Source organism: Leopardus geoffroyi, chromosome E3 (assembly GCF_018350155.1).
Source record: "Leopardus geoffroyi isolate Oge1 chromosome E3, O.geoffroyi_Oge1_pat1.0, whole genome shotgun sequence".
Classification (NCBI taxonomy): domain Eukaryota; kingdom Metazoa; phylum Chordata; class Mammalia; order Carnivora; family Felidae; genus Leopardus; species Leopardus geoffroyi.
The window spans coordinates 14,297,293-14,322,393 of NC_059340.1; the positions used below are offsets into that span (position 1 = coordinate 14,297,293).

At 48.4% G+C, this 25,101-nt stretch overlaps 1 protein-coding gene across 2 annotated transcripts in view; it reads left to right on the forward strand.

Moving 5' to 3' along the window:
- The window catches only part of GALNT17 (polypeptide N-acetylgalactosaminyltransferase 17), a 446,893-nt gene that overhangs the window by 313,528 nt on the left and 108,264 nt on the right, over positions 1 to 25,101 (forward strand). For both annotated transcript variants that reach the window (XM_045461501.1, XM_045461502.1), the window contains one exon: positions 19,150 to 19,267. In XM_045461501.1, coding sequence (XP_045317457.1) covers positions 19,150 to 19,267 — 118 coding nt within the window. The remainder of the gene's footprint in view (positions 1 to 19,149; positions 19,268 to 25,101) is intronic.

Here is a 25,101-nt window from a genome sequence, read left to right on the forward strand (position 1 = left end):
AGGGGCAAGCGATTATGAATTTTCCGAGGACACTTGTTTCAGGCACAGAGCTCAAGAGGAGACAGGCAGGTTTCCTTGGGTTTCCTTGTGATTTGGGCTTTGAGCAGATTCTCTGAAGGCAGACAGTCTACACAGTCACTGGGCTGAGAGTTGAGGGGACCCAGCGTGGCATCTTCTCCGCTGTGTTAGAGCAAGCACCCGCGTTTCCTGTATTTCAGCGTGCCCAACTCTCGAAAGCAGGTACTATGACTTGTCTAAAAGCGTTGCCGTGAGAATCAGATGGACTCACAAATGTATGTTAAGGTCATGGCCTTGAACCCACCGTATAGGGAGCAGTCCATCCGTGGTAGCTGTTCTCGGTCTTCCCACTGCGGAGGTGAAGAAACTCAGACCCAGAAAGAATCAGCCATGGACCGCTGGATGAGGCACTGTCCCTACTTCATGGTCAGGCCATTATCTGTCTCTCAGAAACCCTCTCATGGGCCCACTTGTTCACATTTGGGTAAATTGGCCTGCCCTTAAACGATAAAAGAGCTGAGGGTTTTATTTTTTTATCTTTTTCTTTTTCTTACATTCTGTCTCAAACTTAGAACAGCATCCCTGACTTGAGCCTGCAGCGGGAGAGAAAGCCAAGCTGAAAGAGGAGGGACCATCACTGTTTTCATTGATAATGAAGGCAATTTTCCAACGATAAAGAAGGCACAATAAAAGCTATCTCACATAATGGCTTTCATTACCCATTCTCCAGCCTTTTCTAAACAATAGGTTATTAGCCATATGCAATAGGGGCTGAAGCTAATTGTTTTCCCTATTTTTCAAATAAAGAAATGAGTTGTGCACAGTGATTTCTTAAGGACACTTCTGGCGCTAATATGCTGTGAATTGATTTAATGGAGAGCACTGTGGAACAGTCAGAAGTTCATGGAGACTGGGGGTTCTTTTCATCTTGGGTTTTCTTGAGTGGTAGAGACACATCCCTGTTTTACTCCAAACGACAACAAGAGCAGCCTTTTCTTACGGCTTTGTGCACGTGGCTTATCTAGGTTCCGTGTCGCCCGTCCCTCCTTTGTCACAGGGGAGGAGGCTGGCTGGTCTAAGGGTTCAGCTTTCGCGGCCATTTTCTCGGTGACTCCGAACCAAGAATCCCCTCAGCCGTTGACCTGCTCATCTGCGACGGGACTGATTCCCACCTGCCTCCTGTACAAAGTTACCGTGAGATTGCAATGAGATGGACACGCTTAGGAAGTGTGGAATCTGGCATAAATGGAAAGGAGGGACAGCTCTGCTGGGGTGTTAGATTGTCTGTTTGGATTATGTGCAGAAAACAGTTAACATAATAGGTTATGAGAAGGTTGGCCCTTGGCTGGCATCTTGGAGTGGCTCCATAAGACTGGCTTATTTCACCCAAACTGTACAAACAATGTGGTTTATGCCAAGCCCCTGCCTTCCTTCCGGGAGCCTGGAATTTTGGGACCTGTTAGGCAGAAGGTACCTCCATAGTGAACAAAAACGCTGGGTACTGAGTCTGTGGGGGGGGGGGGGTCTTCCTGGTAGATGGCATTTCACACATGCTGTCACAGCACTCGGTTGGGGGACATCCTGTCGGACTCCAGCGGGAGAGGATCTTGAGGGCTTGTGCTTGGTTTCTCCGGCTCTGTTTCATGCAGCTTCCCTCTGCTGACTTTTCCTTCTCTCTGTTTGCTGTAATAAATCATAGCCATGACTTTGACCATATACCGAGTCCTGTGACTCTTCCCAGTGAGTAAGTAATTTAACCTGAGGGTGATATGAGGGATACTCCGACCCAGAGGCCAGGAGGTCTGTGGCTTGGCCACCGCATGGCACCGGACTCCCCTATATACCTCATTCTCCCCAGGGCCCTGACCGCACAGACTCAAAAACAGAGATTGTGACTCTCCACAGGGCTAGTGTCTCAGAGAAAGAACAGGAGGCAGTGGGCCTGGCTGAGGCAGGAAGAATGGAGGCTACCAGAGCTGGGAAGATACACATGCTTTAGAGTACGGGGAGGCTGTGAAGTTGAGATGGGACAGGAGGAATCTGCCTGAAGGCTGGCCTGTGCCAGGGGAGGCCCGACCCACGTAGGCCTTGTGGACCACTGCCAGTAGAGTGGTTCTCCCTAAGGCCAGGGCCAGAACCCATTCAAAGGTGACACAGACTGGTGGGGGAGAGAAAACCCCATGAGCTTTGTCTGGGAGAGCTTGGGGTTCAGGTCTTGGTTACACACTTACTAGTGATTTGCTGCTGGGGAAAGGATTTACCTCCTGTGTGCCTCAGTTTCCCCATCTTTCAGTTGGGTATATTAATAGTACCTCCCCATAAGCTGTTGGATGGATTAAGCGAAATAATGTATGTAAACGCTTAGAACAGTATCTAGGACGTCCCAAGTACTCAATAAAACAGAACTGTCAGAACTATGAGGGGGTTCATGGCAAAACTGTAAATTTAATTGCCCAGGAATCCCTGCCCCTCAAGCCAGGCAGCAGAGGCTACAGGGCACACGGGGAGAGGTACCCCTGGGCCCATATAAAAATCACAGCTGCCCAGTCAGTCCTACATAAACATGCATCTGTTCTGATTTTCATTCTGTGACTCTTCTCTCTGGGTCTGGATTTGACTCTGACTTCACTTGGACTTTCTGATCTCTTCACTGGAAAACATTTGGAGCCCTGTCTTCTGAACTCTGAACCTGGCAGGGGTACCAGGCGTAACCCAGCCCTGTACAAATGGCCAGCCTCGTGCCTGATCTCCCCGGCTTTCTCTCTGCCAAGCTCCCTCCTCCCACCCAGCTGCTCCCAATGCATCATGAGTCAAAGCTGTTCTTAGTAGCTCATTCCCTCTTGGCTTCTTCTCAAATCTCCCAGTGACAGAATTATTCTGCTCTTTTGGACCCAATTTGATGAGTGTGGATGGCGGAGAAGCAGTGCAGTCACCATAGCTATTAAAGGTGAAAGCGTGCTCTACAGCCGATTTGTGCTGTCCAGGCTCTCCCATTGCTGAATGCCCATGACGGGGAAAAGAGCAATGTGGCCATTTCCCCAGTCCTGGGGCCTGGACGTATGGGTGGGGAGACACAAGACAATGAAAAACAGAATAATACCCTTGCCAAAGGAGTGCTAGGGACAACAGGGGCTCTAGGGGTTGAGAGCTGCTGTGCTAAGCTAGTCAAAGGATCCATGGAGGCAGCTGGGCCAAAACTAGCCCCATAAAATACAAGGACTTGAGTGGAAGACAGCAGGGGACTGTCTAAACACAGGGGAAGAAGCACAAATAATCTTGGCCTTTGAGCGAGGAGCAGAGGATTCAGAGAGGGAGGAGATTCTAGAGAAGTTGAAAAGTTTTCCTGCTGGAAAGCTAAGACAGGGCCAGATCTCAGTGAGCCTTGAAGGAGCGCTGCCTAGAAGTTTCGAATGCATCAGGTAGGTGTTGGGGACACCTTGAAATTGAGGCATTGGAGAATGTTCCCAGGCAGAGCCGGCGGGTGTACCTGTGCTTAGAATCCGCGACTCGTCTCTCCTTCCTCATAACAAACACAGCTAGGAAGGAACAATTTCATTAAGGAAAAAGGCAGCAAGAGTCCTGTTCCTGTAGAGGTTTGCTTAATGACATATGTTACATCTCCTGGTGATTATCAACTCATCAGCCTTCTAAGGAAGTAACCGACAACATTCGCAGTTTATTTCTCCGAGCCAGGGAGTAAATGAGGGTATGTAAGAAATCGCTTTGCTTTTGAGCTCCTGGGAGTTCTGGGTGAAGTCCCCTGGCAGCCTCTGAGCTCTGGTAACCATGTGCCCTCCATGCTTAACTCCTTCCTCGTGCCATTATTTCCAGGAGGGCAGAGATGACACAGTTCATGTTTAATGTGGTCTTGCTGTTATTCTAGTGAGTTCTGACACCGCCAGCCTGCTTGACCAGGACTGTCGGCCCTCTGGACACCTGATCCTTTGTTGATCTGACTCTTAAGTGGAATTCCAGAGGCTATTAGACCATGTGGGTTGAGAAGGCGATCGAAGGATCACGGTCCTTCATGAGGCTTTGGCCTTGGCATCTACAAGACCATGAGAACAGATCTTAATGTAAATTTGATTATAATATAAGATTTAATATGTCTTAGTATACTGAAAAAATATTTCTTTTTCTCCTTGAGTTGTATTAGAAAAAAAGCCCTTTTCTGTCATCCCAGCTTGATATATGCCAGGCCCAGTAGGGGACGGGGAAATGACAAAGTCCTGGGAGAATTTTAGAGGAAAAAGAATCCCATCCTGTCACATGGGTTTTCTGGGAGGACAGAAAAAGAGGTGGAGAGGAAAAGCTTGGTAGATTCTCCACAGAAGCCTCTAGAAGAGAATATGTGACATTCTCAGCTGTATACTCCCCCTGCTCACTTAATACCATGTTTGAACATAAGGCCCCCTCTCGCCTTTCAGTGCATAAAACTAATGTACTTAAAAACAGGATAAGTAGAATGTGACATATGCAAAATAACTACTAACTCAAATGAGTCCTGCCCTAGTTTGAAATTGAGAGCAGTGGTTGCTGGTGTTATATTTTTAAATGTAACTTTCCCTACATCATTCGGTATTTTTTTTAAATGATGTTTTAATAGCTCCATCATGGGCATATGCCGAAATACATTTAAGTGTTTCTCTGTTGGTGGAAATTCAGAAGGTTTTTGTTCTCTGTGACAAATAATGTTTTGATTAAAATTCTTACACAACAACTTTTGAAAAAAATCATTATTTCTTTTTCTTTCCCCATCAGACTACTTATAAGATTATATCTCCATTTTTTCTTTTTTTAATTTCATTGTGATGTGTCTAGGTGTGGATTTCTTTTTATTTTTTCTGCTTGAGATTTGTTGAGCTTTTTAACTCTGTGCATTGATGTCTTTCCTCAGTTCTGGGATATTCTCAGTCATTACCTCTTCAAGTATTGCCTCCGCCCTTTTTTCCTTCTCTTCCAGGATCTCACAAACCTGTGTCAGGCCTTATTGTATTCTTGATATAACCTACCCTCTTTTATGTATTTTTCATCTTTTTGTCTCCCTGTGCTTTGTTCCAGAAGGTTTCTTCTGACCTATCTTCCACTTTAATAATGCTCTCTTTATTTGTGTCTAATCCGCTATTAAACTGTCCATTGAGCTCTTAATTTTAGTTAACTTTTCCGTTCTAGATTTTCTCTTTTTTTCTTTTTCAAAACCTGCTGTCTCACTTCTTATATAGTTTCCAATTTCCTGCTGAATTTTTAAGCTTGCTTAAAACCTTTCTGTTGTCTCTCATTTCTACGAGCTTGACGTCTGACATCTTGACCCTAATGCTTCTGCTTGTCTTTGATTATGTGTTGGAGAGTGTATTTGAAAAATTTGTTACTGAATGAATTTGAAACCTAGGGTGATATTACTTGCCTCTAGGCAGAATTTTTGTTCACTTCTGTCAGGAGCACAGGAGTACTAGTGATCCTGATTCCTTTAATCAAAATTCAAGAGTTGAAGTCCTCTGGGCTACTCAGATGAAATGAAGTAGACTTGTAGCATATAGGAGGGCAGGCTGATTTCCAGTAGACAGTTACTCTTAGGTCAGCCTTTCATTGTCCTGGCCAAAAATAGAAGGTGGTTTATCAGGTTGCCTATCATGGTGGGCCCTGACATCCATCTTTTAACTCCCTGGTCTTTTGAGGCTGCCATAAATGCAGCCCCTCTTTCTGTACTAGTACATAGCTCTGGCAGAAGCAAACCTAGTGTTGGGATTCTCTCCCTTTCTTCCAATCTCGGCTAGATCTCAACTCAATACTTTACATCTTGTTCATCTGTAATGGTTTCATTACAATTCGAAAGTTGTAACCCAGTGTTTTCTCATTGGTTTTAGTTGGAAAGTTGTCCAAATCACGTAATCCAACGTTCTCAGAGGCGGAAATCATTATTACTCTCCGGGATAAATTCACAGGCATGGGGTTTCTACACGTAAGACATATACACTGTGACGACTTGTGCAACATTTTGCCAAATTACTTCCCAGAAAAGTTGTTTTTCTTATGTGACTCCTTTGTTCTTTCCTCTCCTAGTTTTCTGTTGGTGTCTTAGAGTCCGTTCACTCTTCTAAGTGCTCCAAATCCTGTAGGAAGTTTTATTTATTTATTTATTTATTTATTTATTTATTTATTTTAATTTTTTTTTCAACGTTTATTTATTTTTGGGACAGAGAGAGACAGAGCATGAACAGGGGAGGGGCAGAGAGAGAGGGAGACACAGAATCGGAAACAGGCTCCAGGCTCTGAGCCATCAGCCCAGAGCCCGACGCGGGGCTCGAACTCACGGACCGCGAGATCGTGACCTGGCTGAAGTCGGACGCTTAACCGACTGCGCCACCCAGGCGCCCCTGTAGGAAGTTTTAAATTGTAGTTGCACGTCAGATGTGGAAAACGTTGACTTTGTTTTTCTGTATTTGAATTCAACTTGATCTCTAGTCCCTGCTGTCGCTGGTGATGAAAAAGAAAACTCATCTTGTTGTCTGAAGGAAATTCAGTTTCTTTGAATTTAAAACTGCATTCTCTGAAGGCATTTGCTCCGTTAAATCATGATTGAACGGGCTGTTCTATGTAAGCACTGCTCTTTCCCGTCAAAGGGTCTTCCTCTCCTGCTTCCCCTCTTGAATAACTCCTGGGAGCAAGCATGAACTGGCCCTCCACCGTGGTGATGGGGAGAGGTGTCTGGGTTGCAGGCTCTCCTCTGTAACCTTCCTGGGCCTTGTTGACGTGTCTCATCCCTCTCATACGTGTTTTATCCCCTATTCACTGCTGATACCCCTGGTCCTGGTCCTGAACCCCAGGCACAATATCTGCATATTCCATGCCCTCCATTTCCCTGACTCCCTTGATCTAGCCTTTTGCTACCATTCCTCTGGGAAATGAGGGAGCATCAGCATTTCCGGCAAGTCAGGAGCTAGCTGTGGGCACTGGAAACACTATTTTAAGTCTTCTGTCTGCCTAAACATCACTCAACCATCTCTGCCCCACGGCCTGGGTATTCTGCAAGGCATTCTCCCTCCTGCAGAGTGCTAGGCAGTGTTGGGAGGAAGAAATTCTCTTTTCCTTTCAAAGTCCTTCTAGCTGGACTAAGAACAAAATTAACAGGAGATATTCACAGGAGAAAATCAAGTTTAGTTTTGTACCTATGGGGAATCCACAAGGACACGAAATTCTAAAGACACTGAGGCAACGCGAGGCTTCTATGAGCTAAGGAGAGTGGTAGGGGGCCTGAGGATACAAAGGGGAGGAAGACCACTAGAAGGAAGGAGAGAGGCGCTGTTTGGAAAACAAAGGTTGCCCTATTATGCAGATACATTGTTTTAGGTAAGGAGGAATCTCTGTTAATAGCTCTCATCCTCAGGATCCACATATGAGTGAAAACATATGGTATCTGTCTTTCTCTGCCTGACTTATTTCACTTAGCATAATACCCTCCAGTTCCATCCATGTTGCTACAAATGGCCAGATTTCATTCTTTCTCATTGCCAAGTGGTATTCCATTGTATAGATAAACCACATCTTCTTTATCCATTCATCAGTGGATGGACATTTAGGCTCTTTCCATCATTTGGCTGTTGTTGAAAGTGCTGCTATAAACATTGGGTTACAAGTGCCCCTATGCATCAGTACTCCTGTATCCCTTGGGTAAATTCATAGCAGTGCTATTGCTGGGTCATGGGGTAGATCTATCTTTAATGTTTTGAGGAATCTCCACACTGTTTTCCAGAGAGACTCTTAAATACTGAGAACAAACTGAGGGTTGATGGGGGGTGGGGGAGAGGGGAAAGTGGGTGATGGGCATTGAGGAGGGCACCTGCTGGGATGAGCGCTGGGTGTTGTCTGGAAACCAATTTGACAATAAATTATATATATAAAAAAATAGCTCTCATCCTGGTACAGGCTGTCTTTTCCAGTGTAAATTTAGGCAGTTGAGAAGGAGGCAAAGTTTTTTTTCCTGAATCTGCTGGGTTTTTATTGCCTTTGACTCAAAATAATCATCACACTGAAGTGGCCCATCTTGGAGTAGCCTGTCTTTAACCCTTAGGCAGCAAGCAAAACTTTTGCTTTCCTAGGTTCAAATCTATTTGCAGAGTTTCTCTCCCCCACCCGGACTCCCAACCGAGTGGTAGGACTAAACTAAACACCGCTCAGAGGAGGCCTGGCTTCAGGTCTGTCTCCCTTTCTCCACTCTCTATGGACTTTGCCCCCAACCCACAAAGAAGTAGCCTCTCTTTGGGATTGGCAAGATTCCGTCTGCCAGTGGTTCTAGACCCCGGTCGCACGCCCTTTTGAATCGAATATGGATGTAGATCAGTTGAATCCAAGTGAGCCCAAGCACAGGTCATTTATGAGTGCTCCCCAGGTGATCCCAAAGTGAGCCAGCGTTGAGACCCATGGCCATGTCACAACCTCCATCTTGTCTTTGCCTGATATTTCAAAGGAGGTTCAGATTCAGAAAACATCTTTCTCCAGCGCATGGCTAACGCACTTAAAATCCTGATTTCGAGACTGTGTCGGAAGTTAGTTTCAAGAGTCAGTTTTACAGTCACAACTGAAAATTAACACTTCTTTGCTTCTTTTCATCTTAGTTCTGACAGTCTTTACTCATCTCGAAGCTATGACTGCCTCTGGATGAAAGTGAAGCCAGAATAGAAAAGCATACTCATATATTTCAAAATACGTATTTTATTTGCCTGCTTCCTTATAGCTACTTTACTGCTAATCTAACCATAAACAAACAAAGCCATCAGAAAGCTATGTTCTTACTTTGACCTCATTTTGGCCCTGAAAACAATTGTCCTCATCTTATTATACTTGGATAAATGCTGTGGGCCGATGCCGAAGAGTGTTTTAAGAAACAGAATTGTGGAGCGTGTGGTGTTACTAAAGTAGTGTTTTGAGGGGACGGTTGACCAAGTTCCTCAGTGGAGAAATTTGGGCGGGGGGGGGGGGGGGCGGGGGGCGGGGACTTAGGGGCCAAGTGTCTGTACTTGTCTTTTAAAAATATTTTAGACACTGCAGATGATTCCAGTAACTGTGTTTGCAATGACTGCCAGAAAGCCTGTGCTGCATTTCTGGCACACCTTTATTAAGCATACGTTACGTACGTTAAGCTCACCCTTGGCATTATCTTATTCTGCTCATTTCCCCTTTGCTCTGTGTCCCCATTTAGTTCTAATTGTATTTTATCCCACAGTGCCCGCATTTCTATAGGATGGCCTCAAACCTTCTCAGAAAGATTCTCTACCACGCACGCATCTCAGTACTCTTCCTTTAGTAGGGGAGGAAAAATAATTTTCCTTTTACCCTTCTAGGTTCTTGGCTGAGGTCCCCCCTGTTATAAAAAGATTCATAGGAGAAAAACAAATGTAAGTTTAATAACATGTATGCCTTCTAGATAGATGGGAGAGACCATGGAAAACCGAGTAACTTCCCAAGATGGCCCAAACCACCACCCTAAACACCATCATCAGCTAAACACAAAAGAAATATGGTGCAGAGAAGGGAGGTCTGTCAATGGTGGGGGGGGGTACCAGAAAAAGCACAAACAAGGGTAAGGTTTATTATGGTCATTTAAGTGGGTGTCTTCTCTATTGATAAGAGTTTCCTTCTCTTCCTGGTACAGAGACAGAGACACCCTTACAAATGGAGCTTTCCCTCATAAATGGAGATTTCTCTTTCCCGAAGGATAGGTTTTCAGAGCTTCTCCTGTGTCTGCTGTTTCTTAAAGATAACCAGCTCAAGGTAATCCTTGCGCCAAAGAGGCATATTTGGGGCGGGCAAATTACGTGCCCTTTCACTTTCTTTGCAGAACAAGGTGTGTTGCCAGCCTGGGTGTGCACTTTTGAGTGTGCGGCCCAAAGCCTTCATCAGATTTGCTCTGACATCAGCCCCGGTGTCTGGAGGGATGCTCATCCATCTTTTAAGTCTTTCTCTCCCCAAGTCCCTTATCTGTCCTTTTCAAAGTTACCTTTCTTCCAGTCACCTGGTACCATGTGGCCCCACATGGAGTCTCTACTTCCCTCCAGGCCTCATGTTCTAGGACAGAGTTCAGTAAACTTTTTCTCTAAAGGAACCGAACAGTAAATATATTAGGCTATAATCCAAAAGACAAATTCAAGGCTATTACATAGATGCCTACAAAGAAGAGGAAAAACCAGTTTGCACAAATATTTTACCGATGAAATCCAAGCTGTAATAATCATGAGTACAAATTTCTGGAGTTCATGTCTACTAATGAGGATAATGGAATTTTTGTTGGGGGGAGGGGTAACATGTTGCCGGTGTTCTCACCCGCACGTCCGTATGTTCATCTATGAACAGCATTCTTGGCTCTCGGGTTGGACAAAAACGGGCGGTATAATGTGCTGACCTCTGTTCTAGACCTTTCTTCTTTTTTTCTCTTCCCCAAACATTCACCCAACCTGTACTTTATCTCACAAGGTAGCTAACCAGACCCTTAAATACACACATATATGAAGTGTTGATGGCTGATAATGGCTTAATGCGTTACCGCTTCTTTAGAAACTTTGTGCTTTTGCAAAAATTGTCTTCAAAGGATTATTTGCAAATCGATTTCCCGAAGCCTACAGAAAATGTGATTAGCAAAGAGCCAAAGTGTTATGCTGAGAAGATTACTTGGAGGAAACATCTTACTAGAGAGTTTTGATGTGGTCTTTGTTTTAATAAAACAAGCCCGGGCAAAATCAGCCAGCCAAGGAAATGCTTTTGGAACTGGCAACTTCAATCCCCGCTGGCATTTTCTGCATCTGTGAAAAATCACACTCCAGAGAGATGAGCCTTTCCTTTATCCTCCACAAGGAAAGGCTCTTAATACCCAGACAGTTCACTTCCCAATCTGGAAGAAGTTGTTGTTTCGGTGTGAATTATCTCCTCAGCAACAAAAGGGAAAAGTGCTGCCTCCATTTAACAGACGAATCACTGGCCTCTGGGTCCGATTTTCTTGTGAGATATCTGTGCGCCGGATACAGCATTTGCTTTTTAAAAAGGCAGCGTGGTCCTTACCCTTTTGGTATTTGTATGTATAGCAGAGGCAAATGGAACTCTGAGTATTAAATTACTGTACTGTGCCAGTTGAGAATTCTATGCAAGCCAGCCAGCTCCTTCCCCCAAATTGTATTTTTAGTGCGTAGCAGCTGCAAGTTCCCAGAAATCTTCCGAGCGGGACCACTTACCCCACCCAGTGCGAGAGCTCTTAGCTGCTGCCTGCTTTTGGTGATCTTGTTTGGGAGACAGCCGGGATACCTAGGAGGGGGTGGGGTCAGACACACCACCAGGTTGCTCCTGGCTCTGGGCTTAACGTGCACGTGTCTGCCCTTGACCAGTTCACCTGACCTCTAACCCCTGATTCCTCGGCTGGAAACTGGGACGAGTAGTATCTACCAACGAGAGCTGCTCTGAGGGTCAGGGACAGCTGAATTGTGCTAATGCAGCATCGATACGTCCGTTTTTTCGGCACAGGGCGTTGTTGGCCTGGATGGTGTGCCCAGTTCTCCTCCCCCATCCCTGCTCTGTCCTTTGGTCACTTGAGCACATCGGCATCTGTGCCGTGGGGTGGCCGAGGAAGGGCGACATCCACGTGAGACACCCCTTCTGTGTGTGAGGAAACGGTGTCAGAGTCCTCGTCATTTGAAAGAAAGGCACTGGAGTAAGTACATTGTGATTGAGCAAGCGGTCTGTCTATTGCTGAAGAAGTTGACAAGATCACCCAAATACCCAGGGCTGGTTGTACCCTGGGAACGAGATTTGCGGAAATTCTTTGAAGGATAACCCCAGGGATGGCGTAGAGTTTTCTAGGCTTTTCCTGCAAACGGGGTCTTGGCGTTAGAAGGTGCTCAGCAAACAGACCTGGCCGTCAGCTAAAGCAGAGCTGGGACCAAGGAAAATGGCAGGTGTTTGAGTCTGAGGACCGAGGAAGGCAGCGAGTCCCGGTGAGGCAGGCCAGCTGGAATCCTGAGAGGGGAAAACAGGGCGAGCCCTGGATCCCTGACTCATGAGCCACGAATTTGGAGACGTGGCCACCAGAGATGGGGGCCAGGGGGCAGCTGGGACCTATGAAAGCGGCAGTGGGTATGAGGCAGGCAGGAGCGGATACCTCAGCTCTAATACCCTCCGCGGTGACCAAGATCGTGAGCCACGCCATGACATGCACGCACCCTGGTAGGAGTAGTCACTGCAAATCAGGAGGCCGAGGGGCAGAAGAAAGACCCTGGCCAGTGGGGGCCTTCCTTCTGAAAACAGCACATCACCTAGTCCCACGGGCCACAGATCAGCAGAGTCTCTGTTTTCTAGCACCTTCTTTCGCCTCTACCCCTGGTGCCTGCCCTTCCCCCTCCAGTGGCCTCGCTCACCAATGATAACAAGGGTGCCGTGACTGCAACCACGAAACGTTTTTACTAAGAACCCACTACCGAAAAATCGTGTTTGCTTGCTCACTAGGACAGTACCTACAGAAGTCCTCAGGACTTCGCCTAACATAAAAAATTCATTTTTTTTTTTTTTTTAGAAAGAAAGACATGTGCTTTGAAGGGCGGGTAGGATTTGGATGGATGGAGGTGGTCCCAGGGAGGGCAGTTCAGAAGAAGGGACACACCGTCTGAACAACGAACAGCCCAGAGTCGCCAGGCCGTCGCATCTGTGGGGCATGTGGCTGGGACGGTACCGAGGAGGACTTGGGAGCGAAGGATGAGCCCGCCCTCAACCGAGGAGAGAATAGGGAGCCAATGAAGGGGTGTGGTGGGGGGAGGGGGAAATACCTACAACCCAGACGGACCCGTTGGCCCTTACGAGGAGAGGAAGTGTGGACGCTGAGAAGGCTTTGCATTTGGCGGACATTCTCCCTTCCGCCTCCCTCTCAGCTGGAACCGTTGTATGTGTTGCACATCTTCTGTGCGACAGCAACAATAAAAGTGATTATTTTTAATTTCTGTTCTTCTCCTCTGTAATAGAGCTATTAGACTTTGGCAGATCCCTTAATATGATTATCATTTTTGAATGATTCTGAATGGAAATGTTTGCACTAATGGTGGTAATCACAGTTGAGTCTGAAGAACTTCACGTTCCGGGATCCCGTCCGCCCCAAAGCGCAGTCGGCTGTGGCCGGCAAGGCCGGGCAGGTGGCGAGGAAACCAGAGGGGAAGCGGGGCAAAGTTTGCCTCTTGGTTCTCAGTGGAAGGCCGGGTCTGGCTAAGCCTGCCACCCCTGGGGCAGCTCCCAGGTGGGGCTGGAAGATGGCCTGCTATAGCAGAGACCCGCTTCTCCCCGGGCGGGGCCCCAGCGGCTCGTCAGCGGCCAGGTGGTTCCAGAATTCAATGTTTTAAAACTTTTTTCCTTTAATGTTTATTTATTTTTGAGGTGGGGGGAGGGGCAGAGAGAGAGAGAAAGAGAGAGGGAGACACAGAATCCAAAGCGGGCTCCAGGCTCCGAGCTGTCAGCACAGAGCCCGACGCGGGGCTCGAACCCACAAACCGTGAGATCGTGACCTGAGCTGAAGTCAGACGCTTAACTGGCTGAGCCACCCAGGCGCCCCGGGTTGTTCCAGAACTCAAAGCAGTTGTCCCACTGACCTCACCAGCATTGCCGGCCTGCCTGGCGGGGGGGTGGGGGGGGGTGGGGGGGGGGGGGGGTGGGGAGACCCTGTTCGATGTTGGCCACCTGCCGGGAGTCCTGCGCTGCCCCCAGCACTGTGGTCTTTGCTTCGCAGAGGCCGCCTCTGGTTCCGGCCTGCCTCGTCCACTGTCCTGTCAGGTGCCACCTCGCGACAGAGCTGAGACATGGAATGGCGTGCTCTCTCTTCTTGACACACCAGCAGTTTTTTCACCGTGACCTTTCGGGGACCTTTCCACCTGCTGCCACCAACGATAATGGTCACACATTTGTTCCACGTCTGCATTTCCTTAGGGCCGGTCACCTTGCCTTTCACCTTCAGCTTCTGACAGCCATCCAGGATGCATACAGAGGCCTGCTTTCCCGTGGCCATGGGCCCTGGTGCCACCCTGGCCCGGTTTCAGCGAGGAGGCCCTAAGGGACCTCTCAGTTCTGCTGCAAAGGATCCTGGGGCTTCTGGTAGAGAACCTAGCCGAATGTGCTGAACAGAGCTGTGACCAGCAGAGAGGGGCCCCGGAGCGGCTCATACTGTGAATTCCCTCCTTGCCACCACGCGTGAAAAATCTCATCCAGATAAAGCCAGTTACACTAAAATATCATGCCGCTTGACAGGGAAAAATGTTTCCCAAAGGGCAATGCGAGAGGGATCTGGAGGGAACGAGCAGCCCGTCTACCTTCCGTGACAGCGAACGTTTCGTGCTTTGACGCCCGCCCTCCCCCGCTCCTTCCTCTACGTGTCTTCCTCCTTCTCTCGGTCTTCTCCGTTCTGCACCTCTCCCTGTCAGCCCCAGCTGTGGCACACACCCCTGCTGTCCTCGGCTTCTGGTCCAGGTTAGCAAGCCAGCATGTCCCAGAGATGTCACGGAGCCCTTCCCCAGCAGGGGCGGCTCAGCTCTGTTAGATTCATTCGTTTATTCAACAGTAGACAGCGGGCACCTGCTCTGTGCCAGCAAGGGCAGTAGGTCCTGGGAACAAACAAATTAGAGGGACAACTTGATGGCTCTGGGGGAGATGGCCCCACGGGATAGGTCTGCTGGCACCAACACAAATTCCTAAGTCCCTTCTCTGTAAACCTGGTTCCATGATCCTGGGCCACACTCAGGGATCTGCATTTTCTTTCTTGCTTTCTTTCTGTCCGTCTGTCTCTCTTTTTTTTAATGTTTATTTATTTTTTCAAGAGAGAGAGAGAGAGTGTGTGAGTGCAGCAGGGGAGGTGGGGAGGGGGGGACAGAGGATCTGAAAGTGGGCTCCATGCTGATAGCACAGAGCCTGACTCGGGGCTCGAAGTCACGAACCGTGAGATTGGGACCTGAGCCTAACTCAGACGCTCAACAGACTGAGGTGCCCAGGTGCCCTAAGAATCTGCATTTATCTAAAGAGCCGTCCTGGTGATGCTGGTGCCCCTGGGCCAGTCTCAGAGAAACATTCTTTCGCCCATGGGGCTGTGCCCAGAGCCACCCGTCCAAGCGTGTCTGTTGACTGACTGTGCCATCTGATGTCGGCTGCCTTGCTTGCCCTCGAGGGGTTAGAAAGTACCGCATCTTGGAGCAGGAGTTCATTACACGTGTCTGTGAAGGTTGGGAACTTGGCGATGCTGAGCATGGGCTTTGGGGAGATTGCCTTAGCATACCCAAATTTCTTTTCTTTCTTTTTTTTTTTAACGTTTATTTATTTTTGAGACAGAGAGAGACAGAGCGTGAACGGGGGACGGTCAGAGAGAGGGAGACACAGAATCTGAAACAGGCTCCCGGCTCTGAGCTGTCAGCCCAGAGCCCGACGCGGGGCTCAAACGCACGGACCGCGAGATCGTGACCCGAGCCGAAGTCGGCCGCTTAACCGGCTGCGCCACCCAGGCGCCCCATCATACCCGAATTTCTTGATGTGCTCAGCACTTGCTCTCAAAATTGAGGTGACCCGGGTGCTGCCTCATGGTCCCCCTCCTCTGCAGACCCCTGCACTTGGCTGCCCTTCTCCAAGTTGCTGGCATTTCTCTATCACTGGTGGGGGGTGGGGGGGACCCTGGCTTTTAGCTCTCCCGGAATGACTCTCCCCTGCAGTTTGCCCCTCCTGGCTGTGTGATAACACATCCTCCACCCCCCTGCTTCCCCCCACCCCCCCCCCCCCACCAATGGTAAGTAGGAGGAGACAGCCCGTGTTATCATCACTGGTTGCAAAGAACGGAAAACCATCTAACACGGTTTGAGTCAAGGAAGTAGAACAGAATGACGTGGGGGGTCCCACGTGACCCAGGGGCAACGAGCAGAGCCCGGGCCTGTCAGCTGATGGGAGGCCAAAGTCATTAGGCAGTCCCTCTCCAGGGCCTCACACCCCCACCGGGCGTCTGCGTCCTGCCTCCGCACAATCGTGCACTTACGTGGGGGCCCCTGCAGCTGCCCCAAAGTGGCGCCCTGAGTCCTACAGACGAACGAGGCCAGCAGCCTCCTGATTCCAAGTCTCAGGAACACCGTGATTCGGTGGACCCAGTTTGGGGTTTGGTGCGCATTCCCGGTTTAGGTCACTGAGCTCGGGGAGGGTGGGCCCGCATAGTGCTTTTCCATTCTGGGGTGGGGGACGGTCAGCTGCTTCTCTCTGAGGGGCGCGGGGCTGGGAGAAAATTAGCAAGTGATGTGCTTCCTTTCCCTGGTGTAGCGGGCATGGCAGAGGGTGGCGTCCCATATATAGAGGTGTGATTGGCATATGATTTGTGGAGACAACATTATGGATGGGCCTCACAATGACAGGGCAAAGGAACAGCATTCACGGAGCCCCTCCTGTATGCCGACTGTATCTCTTCAGAGCAGTACTCTGTAAGGACTTCTCTGGGATCCAGAGCACTCCGTTAACATCCCATAAGTACGGTTTCCAGTGGGGTGGTGCCGACATTCACACCAGGCTGATCAACTCCGAGCACTGATTTTTCCAGTGTTCCAGCAAAAAATGTTTGCTTAATAAATGGCTGTAATGAAAAGAGTAACAACCGAGGGATGTTCCATGGAGTCAGAGATCTGGACATTAAGGCGAGAGTCAGGTTCAAAACCAGGAGCCACTGAAGATCTGACATGGAGGTTTATGGTTCGGCTCAAGAGAATTCCATCGAATTAATACTTCCTGGTGGCCCCAGTGGGGTTTCACCTGCCTGCCTGTCTCTTTTCTCGAGGAAAGCATCTCAACAGCATCTCTGGCCTTTGGCAGTGTGGGCGTTTGCCGGCTCCTCTCTGAAGACTTTTCTGGAGAGTACAGTGCAGCAGAAGGGCCACGGTCAAGGGCTTTGAAGTTTGATGGGTCCTCAGCCCTACTCCGTGACTCAGGTCACCAAATATCCACGGGCCTCAGCTCTTCCGTGGCGATGGCCCCACCTTCTTCCCAGGGCTGTGGAGGTTTTTAAACGAGACAGTGCCCGAAGAGGGCTTTGCCCTTGTGCTTGAGGCTCCTTAATTGCTTAATAAATGGCTGTAACGAAAATAGTAACATTAATCATATTACGTAATATTATTAGTATATAACAATATTAATTTGTTATTAGACTTAGAGTTGCTTGAACACGGGAAGTCTGTTGTGTCTTTCTCTCCCTGCTACAGCACTGGTAAGAGGCCTTAGATATGGTAGGTGGGAGAAAATATTTGCCGAGTGAATTTATTATACGGGGTACCCATAAAGTCTAGGAGCAGAGGCGAAAGGGCAGAGTCCAGGATCGGCTGGTATGACCCCGCAGTACACGATGTAATACTATATAATACCAGACAATATGTGATGGATATCGGCATGCTCTCTGTCCTTAGAAAGCGTGGTTCTGGGGCGCCTGGGTGGCACAGTCGGTTAAGTGTCTGACTCAGCCAGGTCACGATCTCGCGGTCTGTGAGTTCGAGCCCCGCGTCAGGCTCTGGGCTGATGGCTCAGAGCCTGGAGCCTGTTTCCGATTCTGTGTCTCCCTCTCTCTCTGCCCCTCCCCCGTTCATGCTCTGTCTCTCTCTGTCCCAAAAATAAATAAACGTTGAAAAAAAAAAATTTAAAGAAAGCGTGGTTCTGTGCTCCATGGGGAACTTCAGTGAACGTAGTAGATTAATACCGCAATCCTGTCAATTCCGCACATACGTCCTTGATATTTTGCTTCAGACGGTGTCTGTCTCTGATTTTTTTTTTTATAAATTTTTTTTTTCAACGTTTATTTATTTTTGGGACAAAGAGAGAGCATGAACGGGGGAGGGGCAGAGAGAGACGGAGAGACACAGAATCGGAAACAGGCTCCAGGCTCTGAGCCATCAGCCCAGAGCCTGACGCGGGGCTCGAACTCACGGACCGCGAGATCGTGACCTGAGCTGAAGTCGGACGCTTAACTGACTGTGCCACCCAGGCGCCCCTGTCTCTGATTTTCGGTGAGCCAACTCGTGCCTTTGGCCTGCCCTGGAAGACAGAATGAAGGGGATCAATATATACAAAAATAAAGACTGAGTCTTTGTTTCCGGACTTTATGGTCACGGGCCACCCTGCCGATCCTTTTCGTCTTTCCTGCTGGGCATCCCCTTCTCGGCGGGCGGAGGCGGTCTCTCTGTGGGCACCAGTGGTCTCCTGGATGAGTCTTCTCCCTTCTCGTTCCTCACCTCTGAGCTTCTCCGCAGCTGCCCAGGGATGCGCATCCCGTCACATGGCTGTTGCCGGACATACCATGAGAATCGTTCCCATGTTTGCAGACCCCACGTGTCATGGGAGCCCATCCTGTGCAAGCCACCCAGAAGCTAGGTGGTTTGGATCCCCGAGTTGGTCTGAAGCTCAAACAGAGCTTTATGCAAAGAGGGCGTGTGGGCATCGAGGATTTCAGGGAAGCTACTTGATTTGCCGGAGTGAAATCCAGCACCTGTTGTGATGGCTTCTGGTTTTGTCACCTGAGTGGCTTCAGCTCCCCCTTTTTTCTTCATAGAGACGTAATCACCATATAACGCTGTGTAAAGCGTACATGTTGACTTGATACATTTATACGTTGCAGTATATTATATGTTGCATATGATATTATGTACTGCATCGTATATTGCATATATATTGCAATATTATATATTGCCATATGATTACCACCAGAGCATTAGCCAACCCCTCTGTCACATCACGTAATTATCATTTCACTTTGTGGTGAAAACATGGAAGATGTAATCTCTTAGCATCTTTGAAATATATGGTACAGTGTGCTTGACTCTGATCACAATGCTGTGCATTCGATCTCCAGAACATACTCATCTTTCGAGTTTAGACCCTTTGACCAGCATATCCCCCACCCCACCCCCAGCCCCTGGCAACTACCATTCTACTCTTGGTTCCTCTGAGTCCACACATAAGAGACAACCTACGGTGTTTGCCTTTCTCTGTCTGACTTCTCTCACTTAGCGTGATGCCCTCAAGGTCCACCCGCGTTGTGGCAAATGGCGGCGTTTCCCGCTTTCCCATGGCCGAATGATACGTCGGCTGATTGTGACTTCGTTCTCTCTCCTGCAGGACACCAGCCATGATTGGCTGCTCCTTCGTGGTCAACAGGAAGTTCTTTGGTGAAATCGGTCTCCTTGACCCTGGCATGGATGTGTATGGAGGAGAAAATATCGAACTTGGAATCAAGGTTTGTGCATGGCATCCTTTCCCCCTGGTTTATTTGTGTTTGTGAGCACCGCCGCCTGATCGTCCTTCGTGTGTGTTTTAAAGCTCCTTTAGCTGGTGAGTGGCAGGATCGTTCACCCATCCTCCGCTCCTGAGGATGTGCGCCAGCCCGGCTGTCCCAGGGGGAATGTGGGGAACCCTGGGCTTTCCCTTCTCCAAAGGTTGAACAATGTGTTTCACGCCTTGGTGACCCAGCTTGGACCTGAGCCGCAGAATTTGGTTCCCACATCCACCCAGTTTTGATTCTTCCCTTAAATGTTTCTTAAATTCAACTGTCTCCTGAAGTAGTATCCTATTGTATACATGTCGACAATTCAGGTACCTCATGGAATCATAAGATGCCGGAAGAGAGAAGGACCATGTTCTGTGGGACCCTTCCTTTCCTTAGAAATGCTTCTAAGGGGGAGATTAGGGAAGGGTAATGATAGAACATTACCCAGATCAGCTTCACTGTTAAGATATTTTGGATACAGTTGACCCTCCAACAACGTGGGTTTGAGCTGCACGGGTTCACTTACATGCAGACTTCTTTCGATAAATACAGTACAGTGTTGTAAATGTATTTTCTCTGCCTTAGGAGTTTCTTAATCAGGTTTTTTCCCCTCTGGCTTCCTTTGTTGTAAGAATACGGTATATAATACACATAACACAAAATATGTGTTAATCGGCTGTGTACGTTATTGGTAAGGCTTCCGCTCAGCAGTAGGCTGTGAGTAGTTAAGTTTCTGGAAAGTCAAGGCTTGTACATGGATTTTCAACTTGCACGCAGGTGGGTGGTCAGTGCCCTGAACCCCTGTGTTGGGTCAGTTGTACTGTGTTTTGCTCAAGATTTTCTTTGAAAAGCGAATTCCAGTGTAGAAAAAAATAAAAGTTGAACACACTGATGCATTCCGACCTCTTTGTTTTAGAGTGAAGTCAAATGAGCCCCAGCCAGGGGTTTGGCTTGGGTGGCTCCTTGAGGACCCAGTAACCCCTGAACTGGTATGTCTTCTTCCATACCACAAAGAGCAGGTGGTCTTTGTGTCCCTAGCTGGAGCCTCTGTGTCCACTGTCCTTTGTCCTGACCCTTTTCATGCCTGAGCCCCTGGGAATCAGGCTTGTTGGAAACAGCTCAGGACACAATACGAAGTTTTTAAATATATTGACTTTCCTTTGCTTTCCTCTTCTGCATTCCCGTTTTTGTTCTACCAGGCGGACACTCAGTCTGGATCCCCTACTCTCCTCAAAGCCTGCTCTCTATTTGACTCTCTCGTCCCTCACTGCCCAATACCTTCCACCAGCCCCTCGTCTGTACCGGATCCCCCTTTGTGGGACGAAAGGCGTCATGCCCTCATGATATAATGACCTCCTGGGATACATGAGTGAGAGGGGATGGTGAGGATGTTCCCTGGATCCTAAAATCGCTCCCTTTTGGAGACTGCAGACTCTTCCTGTGCTGTCAATGTCAGGCTGGGTTCTTTCCTCGATGGAATTTGCATAGGATTTCTTTGTAAAGCCCAGCAATTAAAAAGCCTATGAATATGATATTGTAGCGAATACATTTGTCATTCATCCGTTTGGAATTTAATTGAAGGAAAACATCTGGACCCAGCACGATGAACTTGGCCTGTAACTCAAACCTCTACCCGTCCTGTTCCTGTCCATTTCTCCTTGTTCTGTTCTGCTGCTTTGTTTTTTCTTTTCTTTTTTGTTTTAAAGTTCTCACTGACCTCTAGCCTGCCATAGAATTTACTTATTAGGAGTGTTGGTTTTCGTCGACGTTGCCCTCAGTAGATTGCCCTTTACGGGGCCCTGATCTTTGCTGTTTTCACCTTTGTGTTCCATGCATGTAGAACCATGCTTAACACATGGCCCGGTAGGTGTCTCTTAGGTTAATGCTTGAATGTCTGTTAGGAATCTGTGATAACTTGTTCCAGGTACCTATCTGCAAAGGAAATGAGCTGATGGGAGCCCTGCCTTGAAAAAGTTAACCTTTTTTTTTTTGTTTTTAATTTTATCTTTATGATAAGAGAGATTTGAATGTCTCTATATGCTGTTAGAAGGAAGCCGGTGAAGGGTAAGACATCACCAAGAGAGGGGAGAACCAGATGATGGGGGGGAAACACTGCCCCTATGTGACCAGGCACATAGGTAGAGGAGTTATGGGGACAGGAGGGACTCCCGGATTGATTGCCACTGCCTGCTGTGTTCTGGGGGAAACAGAGGCTGTGACAGCAGAATTCAGGGCTAAGGCTTGCTAAGACGTTGGTCTCCCCACATTTGCAAAAATATTTGCTTTGCAGTGACTTGGACCTTGCAGAGGGCAGCGTGGGGGGCTCTGCCGGGCTCCGGGGAGATGGTGGTCCTGTGTGGCTGGCCCCAGCCATGAAGGGGGCAGGGGGTGTGTCGGCTTCCGCCCCAAAGCACAGCCCAGGACACCAAAGCCGGCTGTACCACCATCCAGGGGCCAGCGGGTCCTACTCTGCACACTCCCCAGGAACAGGCTAGAGTGAACGGCCCATGGAGTCTGCTCCCAGTCCTGGCTTCCCTATGGTTCAGCTCCTGGCTGTTCTCTGCACGTCTTCATGAGCACTTCAGATGGATCGAGGCATGGATGCCACCCTCCTGTGCACTTACCTGCTGCTTACGGTATACCCAGGCATATCCAGCATCCACGCTGGAGGTGTGGGATTGTTTATGCCGTATTCCCGTAGATTACGTCGTCCTGCCAGTTGTGAGCTGACTCCACAGAAGCCTTGGTTTTCTGCCAGTTCTCTTTTTTTATGTTTATTTATTTTTGAGAGAGAGAGAGAGACAGAGTGCGAGTCTGGGGGGGGCGGGTTGCAGAGAGAGAGGGAGACACAGAATCCAGAGCAGGCTCCAGGCTCCGAGCTGTCAGCCCAGAGCCCGACGCGGGGCTCGAACTCACGAACCGCGAGATCATGGCCTGAGCTGAAGTCGGACGCTTAACTGACTCAGCCACCCAGGCGCCACCCCCCCCAATTCTTTTTTTTTAAGTTTATTTATTTATTTTGAGAGAGAAAAAAAAAGCACGAGTGGGGCAGAGAGAGAGGGAGAGAGAGAATCCCAGACGGGCCCCATGCTGTCAGCACAGAGCCCAATGCAGGGCTCAGTCCCACGAACTGTGAGAGCATGACCTGAGTAGAAGTCGGACACTTAACCCACCGAGCCACCCAGGCGCCCCGGTTTTCTGCCAATCCTTAAAGCAGGAGTCGAGTGCCAAGACCAAGACCTGGGTTCAGGGTCCACGTAGTTACTGTCTACGTGGTACTCTGTGGTTCTCAGGGTGTGGTCCCCGACAAGCAACATCGACCTCATCTGGGGACTTGTTACAGATGCAGATTCCCAGGCCCCATTTCGCACCCGCCGAATCAGACACCCTGAGGTGTGGCTCAGCAACCTACCTGGCGACAAACCATCCAGGTGATTCTATTACACACCCAAGTTTGAGAGCCGCTGGTCTACACCGCAGCCTCAGCCAGCTTCCTGGTTAAACACATGCCTTTTCTCAGAAAGTAGCTCGGGTGAGGATCCACACCTTTCAAGGCTGGGTGCCCCTCGCGGCCACTGCAGGCCCTCAGGGCGCCCTTCCCCCTCCCCTCACCCCCAGCCCACCTTAGCTGTCAGCACCTTAAGTCGTCCTTAACTTCAAGGGCAGGTGTCTGGACCAGGTGACTATAAGGTTCTTGAGGACAGGGCTCCCTTTTACATGAGGTCATCGATGTAATCTATTTTACAAACTCTGTTCATTCTCTTGCATTTTGTGCTATTTCATGCTGGTAAGAACACAAATTAGATGACAAAAAGGGGCACCTGGGTGGCTCAGTTGGTTGAGCATCTGACTCTTGGTTTCAGCTCAGGTCATGATCTCATGAATCAGGAGCCCCACGTTGGGCTCTGTACTGACAGCTTGGAGCCTGCTTGGGATTCTGTCTCTCCCTCTCTCTCTCCCTGCCCCTCCCCGGCTTGCACTATGGCATTCTCTCTCTCTGTCTCCCTCTCAAAATAAATAAACATTTAAAACAAACGAATTAGGTGAATAATAAATACATTGTTAAGAAAGCCATCCCCACTGCTTGAAAAAGAAAATCAGAGCTTTGTTGAATATACACACACCTGTATGGAATTTTCGTTTGGTGCCCATATACAGTTATACACATTGACCTATAAGAAATGACGCATCTCGTGCTTTAGTTAAGTAGGAAAATTTTAATACGAGCACACTGTCTTTCTTTGTGATTTTTTTTTCCGCCAAGAAATAGGTCCCCCTGCAATCTTTCTAACTGTTCTTTGAAATTTTTGTTGTTGCCTTTTCATTCCATCCTAAGTGAGTAAGGATGAATCACGAGAATCGGCATGCAAAGTCTCACTGTGGTTCAGGGAAAGATACTAGCAGGGTTGACTCCAGGGCCGTTGCTCAGGTGGAAGGCAGCTTGCCTGTGACCAAAACGATTGATGCAGGGAAGGGGTGGGGGTGGGGGGAAGCTCTTCAGGACTGAGAGAATAAATGAGATGAGAAATTGAAAGGTTTCATCTTGTTCTGAGTAACATTAATCAGAAACTATTAACAAGGCATATTATAGTAACATGTCTAAATGGTAGGAGCAAAGAAATTCTCCAAGGAGAGAAGACCACTTAGATTCCTTTTAAGTGGTGTAAAAAATCAGATGGCTTCAGATTTCTCCAGTATGTCTGACTTCTCTGGGAAGAGAAGGCACTGTCTTATTTTGAAGCCTCGTAAAAAAGAGTGACACACAAGTTTACTGAATCCTGTTGGGCACAGCCGCCCCTAAAGGGAGACAATAGAAAGACATGATCAGATCCTCTGGCTCTTGGAAAACATCTTTCCTTGGTCAGGAAGCTCAAGAAGTAGATACAAGGCAGAGTTCCTGTTTGTGTGTGTGTGTGTGTGTGTGTGTGTGTGTGTGTGGTTGGCAAGTATTTGTGAGACCGGATGCAGGTCAGTGATCTAGAGGGTGTGGGGAGGCACAGCTGGGATAATCTTCTTACCTGACTCAGTCCAGCCTAGAACCTTCCCTGTGGTTCAGCTTTTGCAGGAGGCTCCACAACGGTCGCAGCTGAGATTCAGACCCATCACGATGAGTGATGGCAAAGGATGGATGTATTTTAATTTGCTTAGAGTCACAATAACGTTCTTAAACAGCAGAGTTTGACCTGGCCGCCACAGTTGCCGGTGGCAGAGTACGTAATGGTCCCGGGCCACACCGTTTTCCTAAGGAGTTTGGATGCCATTGTCATGACCCAAAGGGCCCAAGGTTGGCAGCCCCGCCATCTTGCCCAGTCCAGTCCGCTTGAACTCAAGACACTGAAGACCTGCCTCGTCACCCATTTGGACCTCCCGGGCTCAAGTCTGCTGTATCTATTAAATGTTGTGATTTGGGTAACGGTCACTCCTGGGGGAACCAGACCAATGGTTCTATTTAGTTTTCCTGATCCTTAGAGTGTATGAATCTATTCCCGCTTCCCCACTGGCGTTGGTCATGTCTGGCCATGCAAATGACTTCGTAGTGCAGGATTAGAGGGTGTCTGCGATAAAATTCAGTAACTACCAGTGTGATCAGTGTGAAAAGACAGGCTGGGAGGACGCTATGGGAGAATCTAGCAAGGGAATATAACTTAGTCTAGGGATTGGGAAGAGCTTGCCTAAGGGAGTGATATTTAAGACTTTAAAACTAAGGTGAATTGAAATAGGCAAAGAAGGCGTGGGTGTGTAGTGTGGGAGAAAGAATGTTCGAGGGAGTTTCAGTTAGACGAGATGCGTAAGTCCTAGAGAGC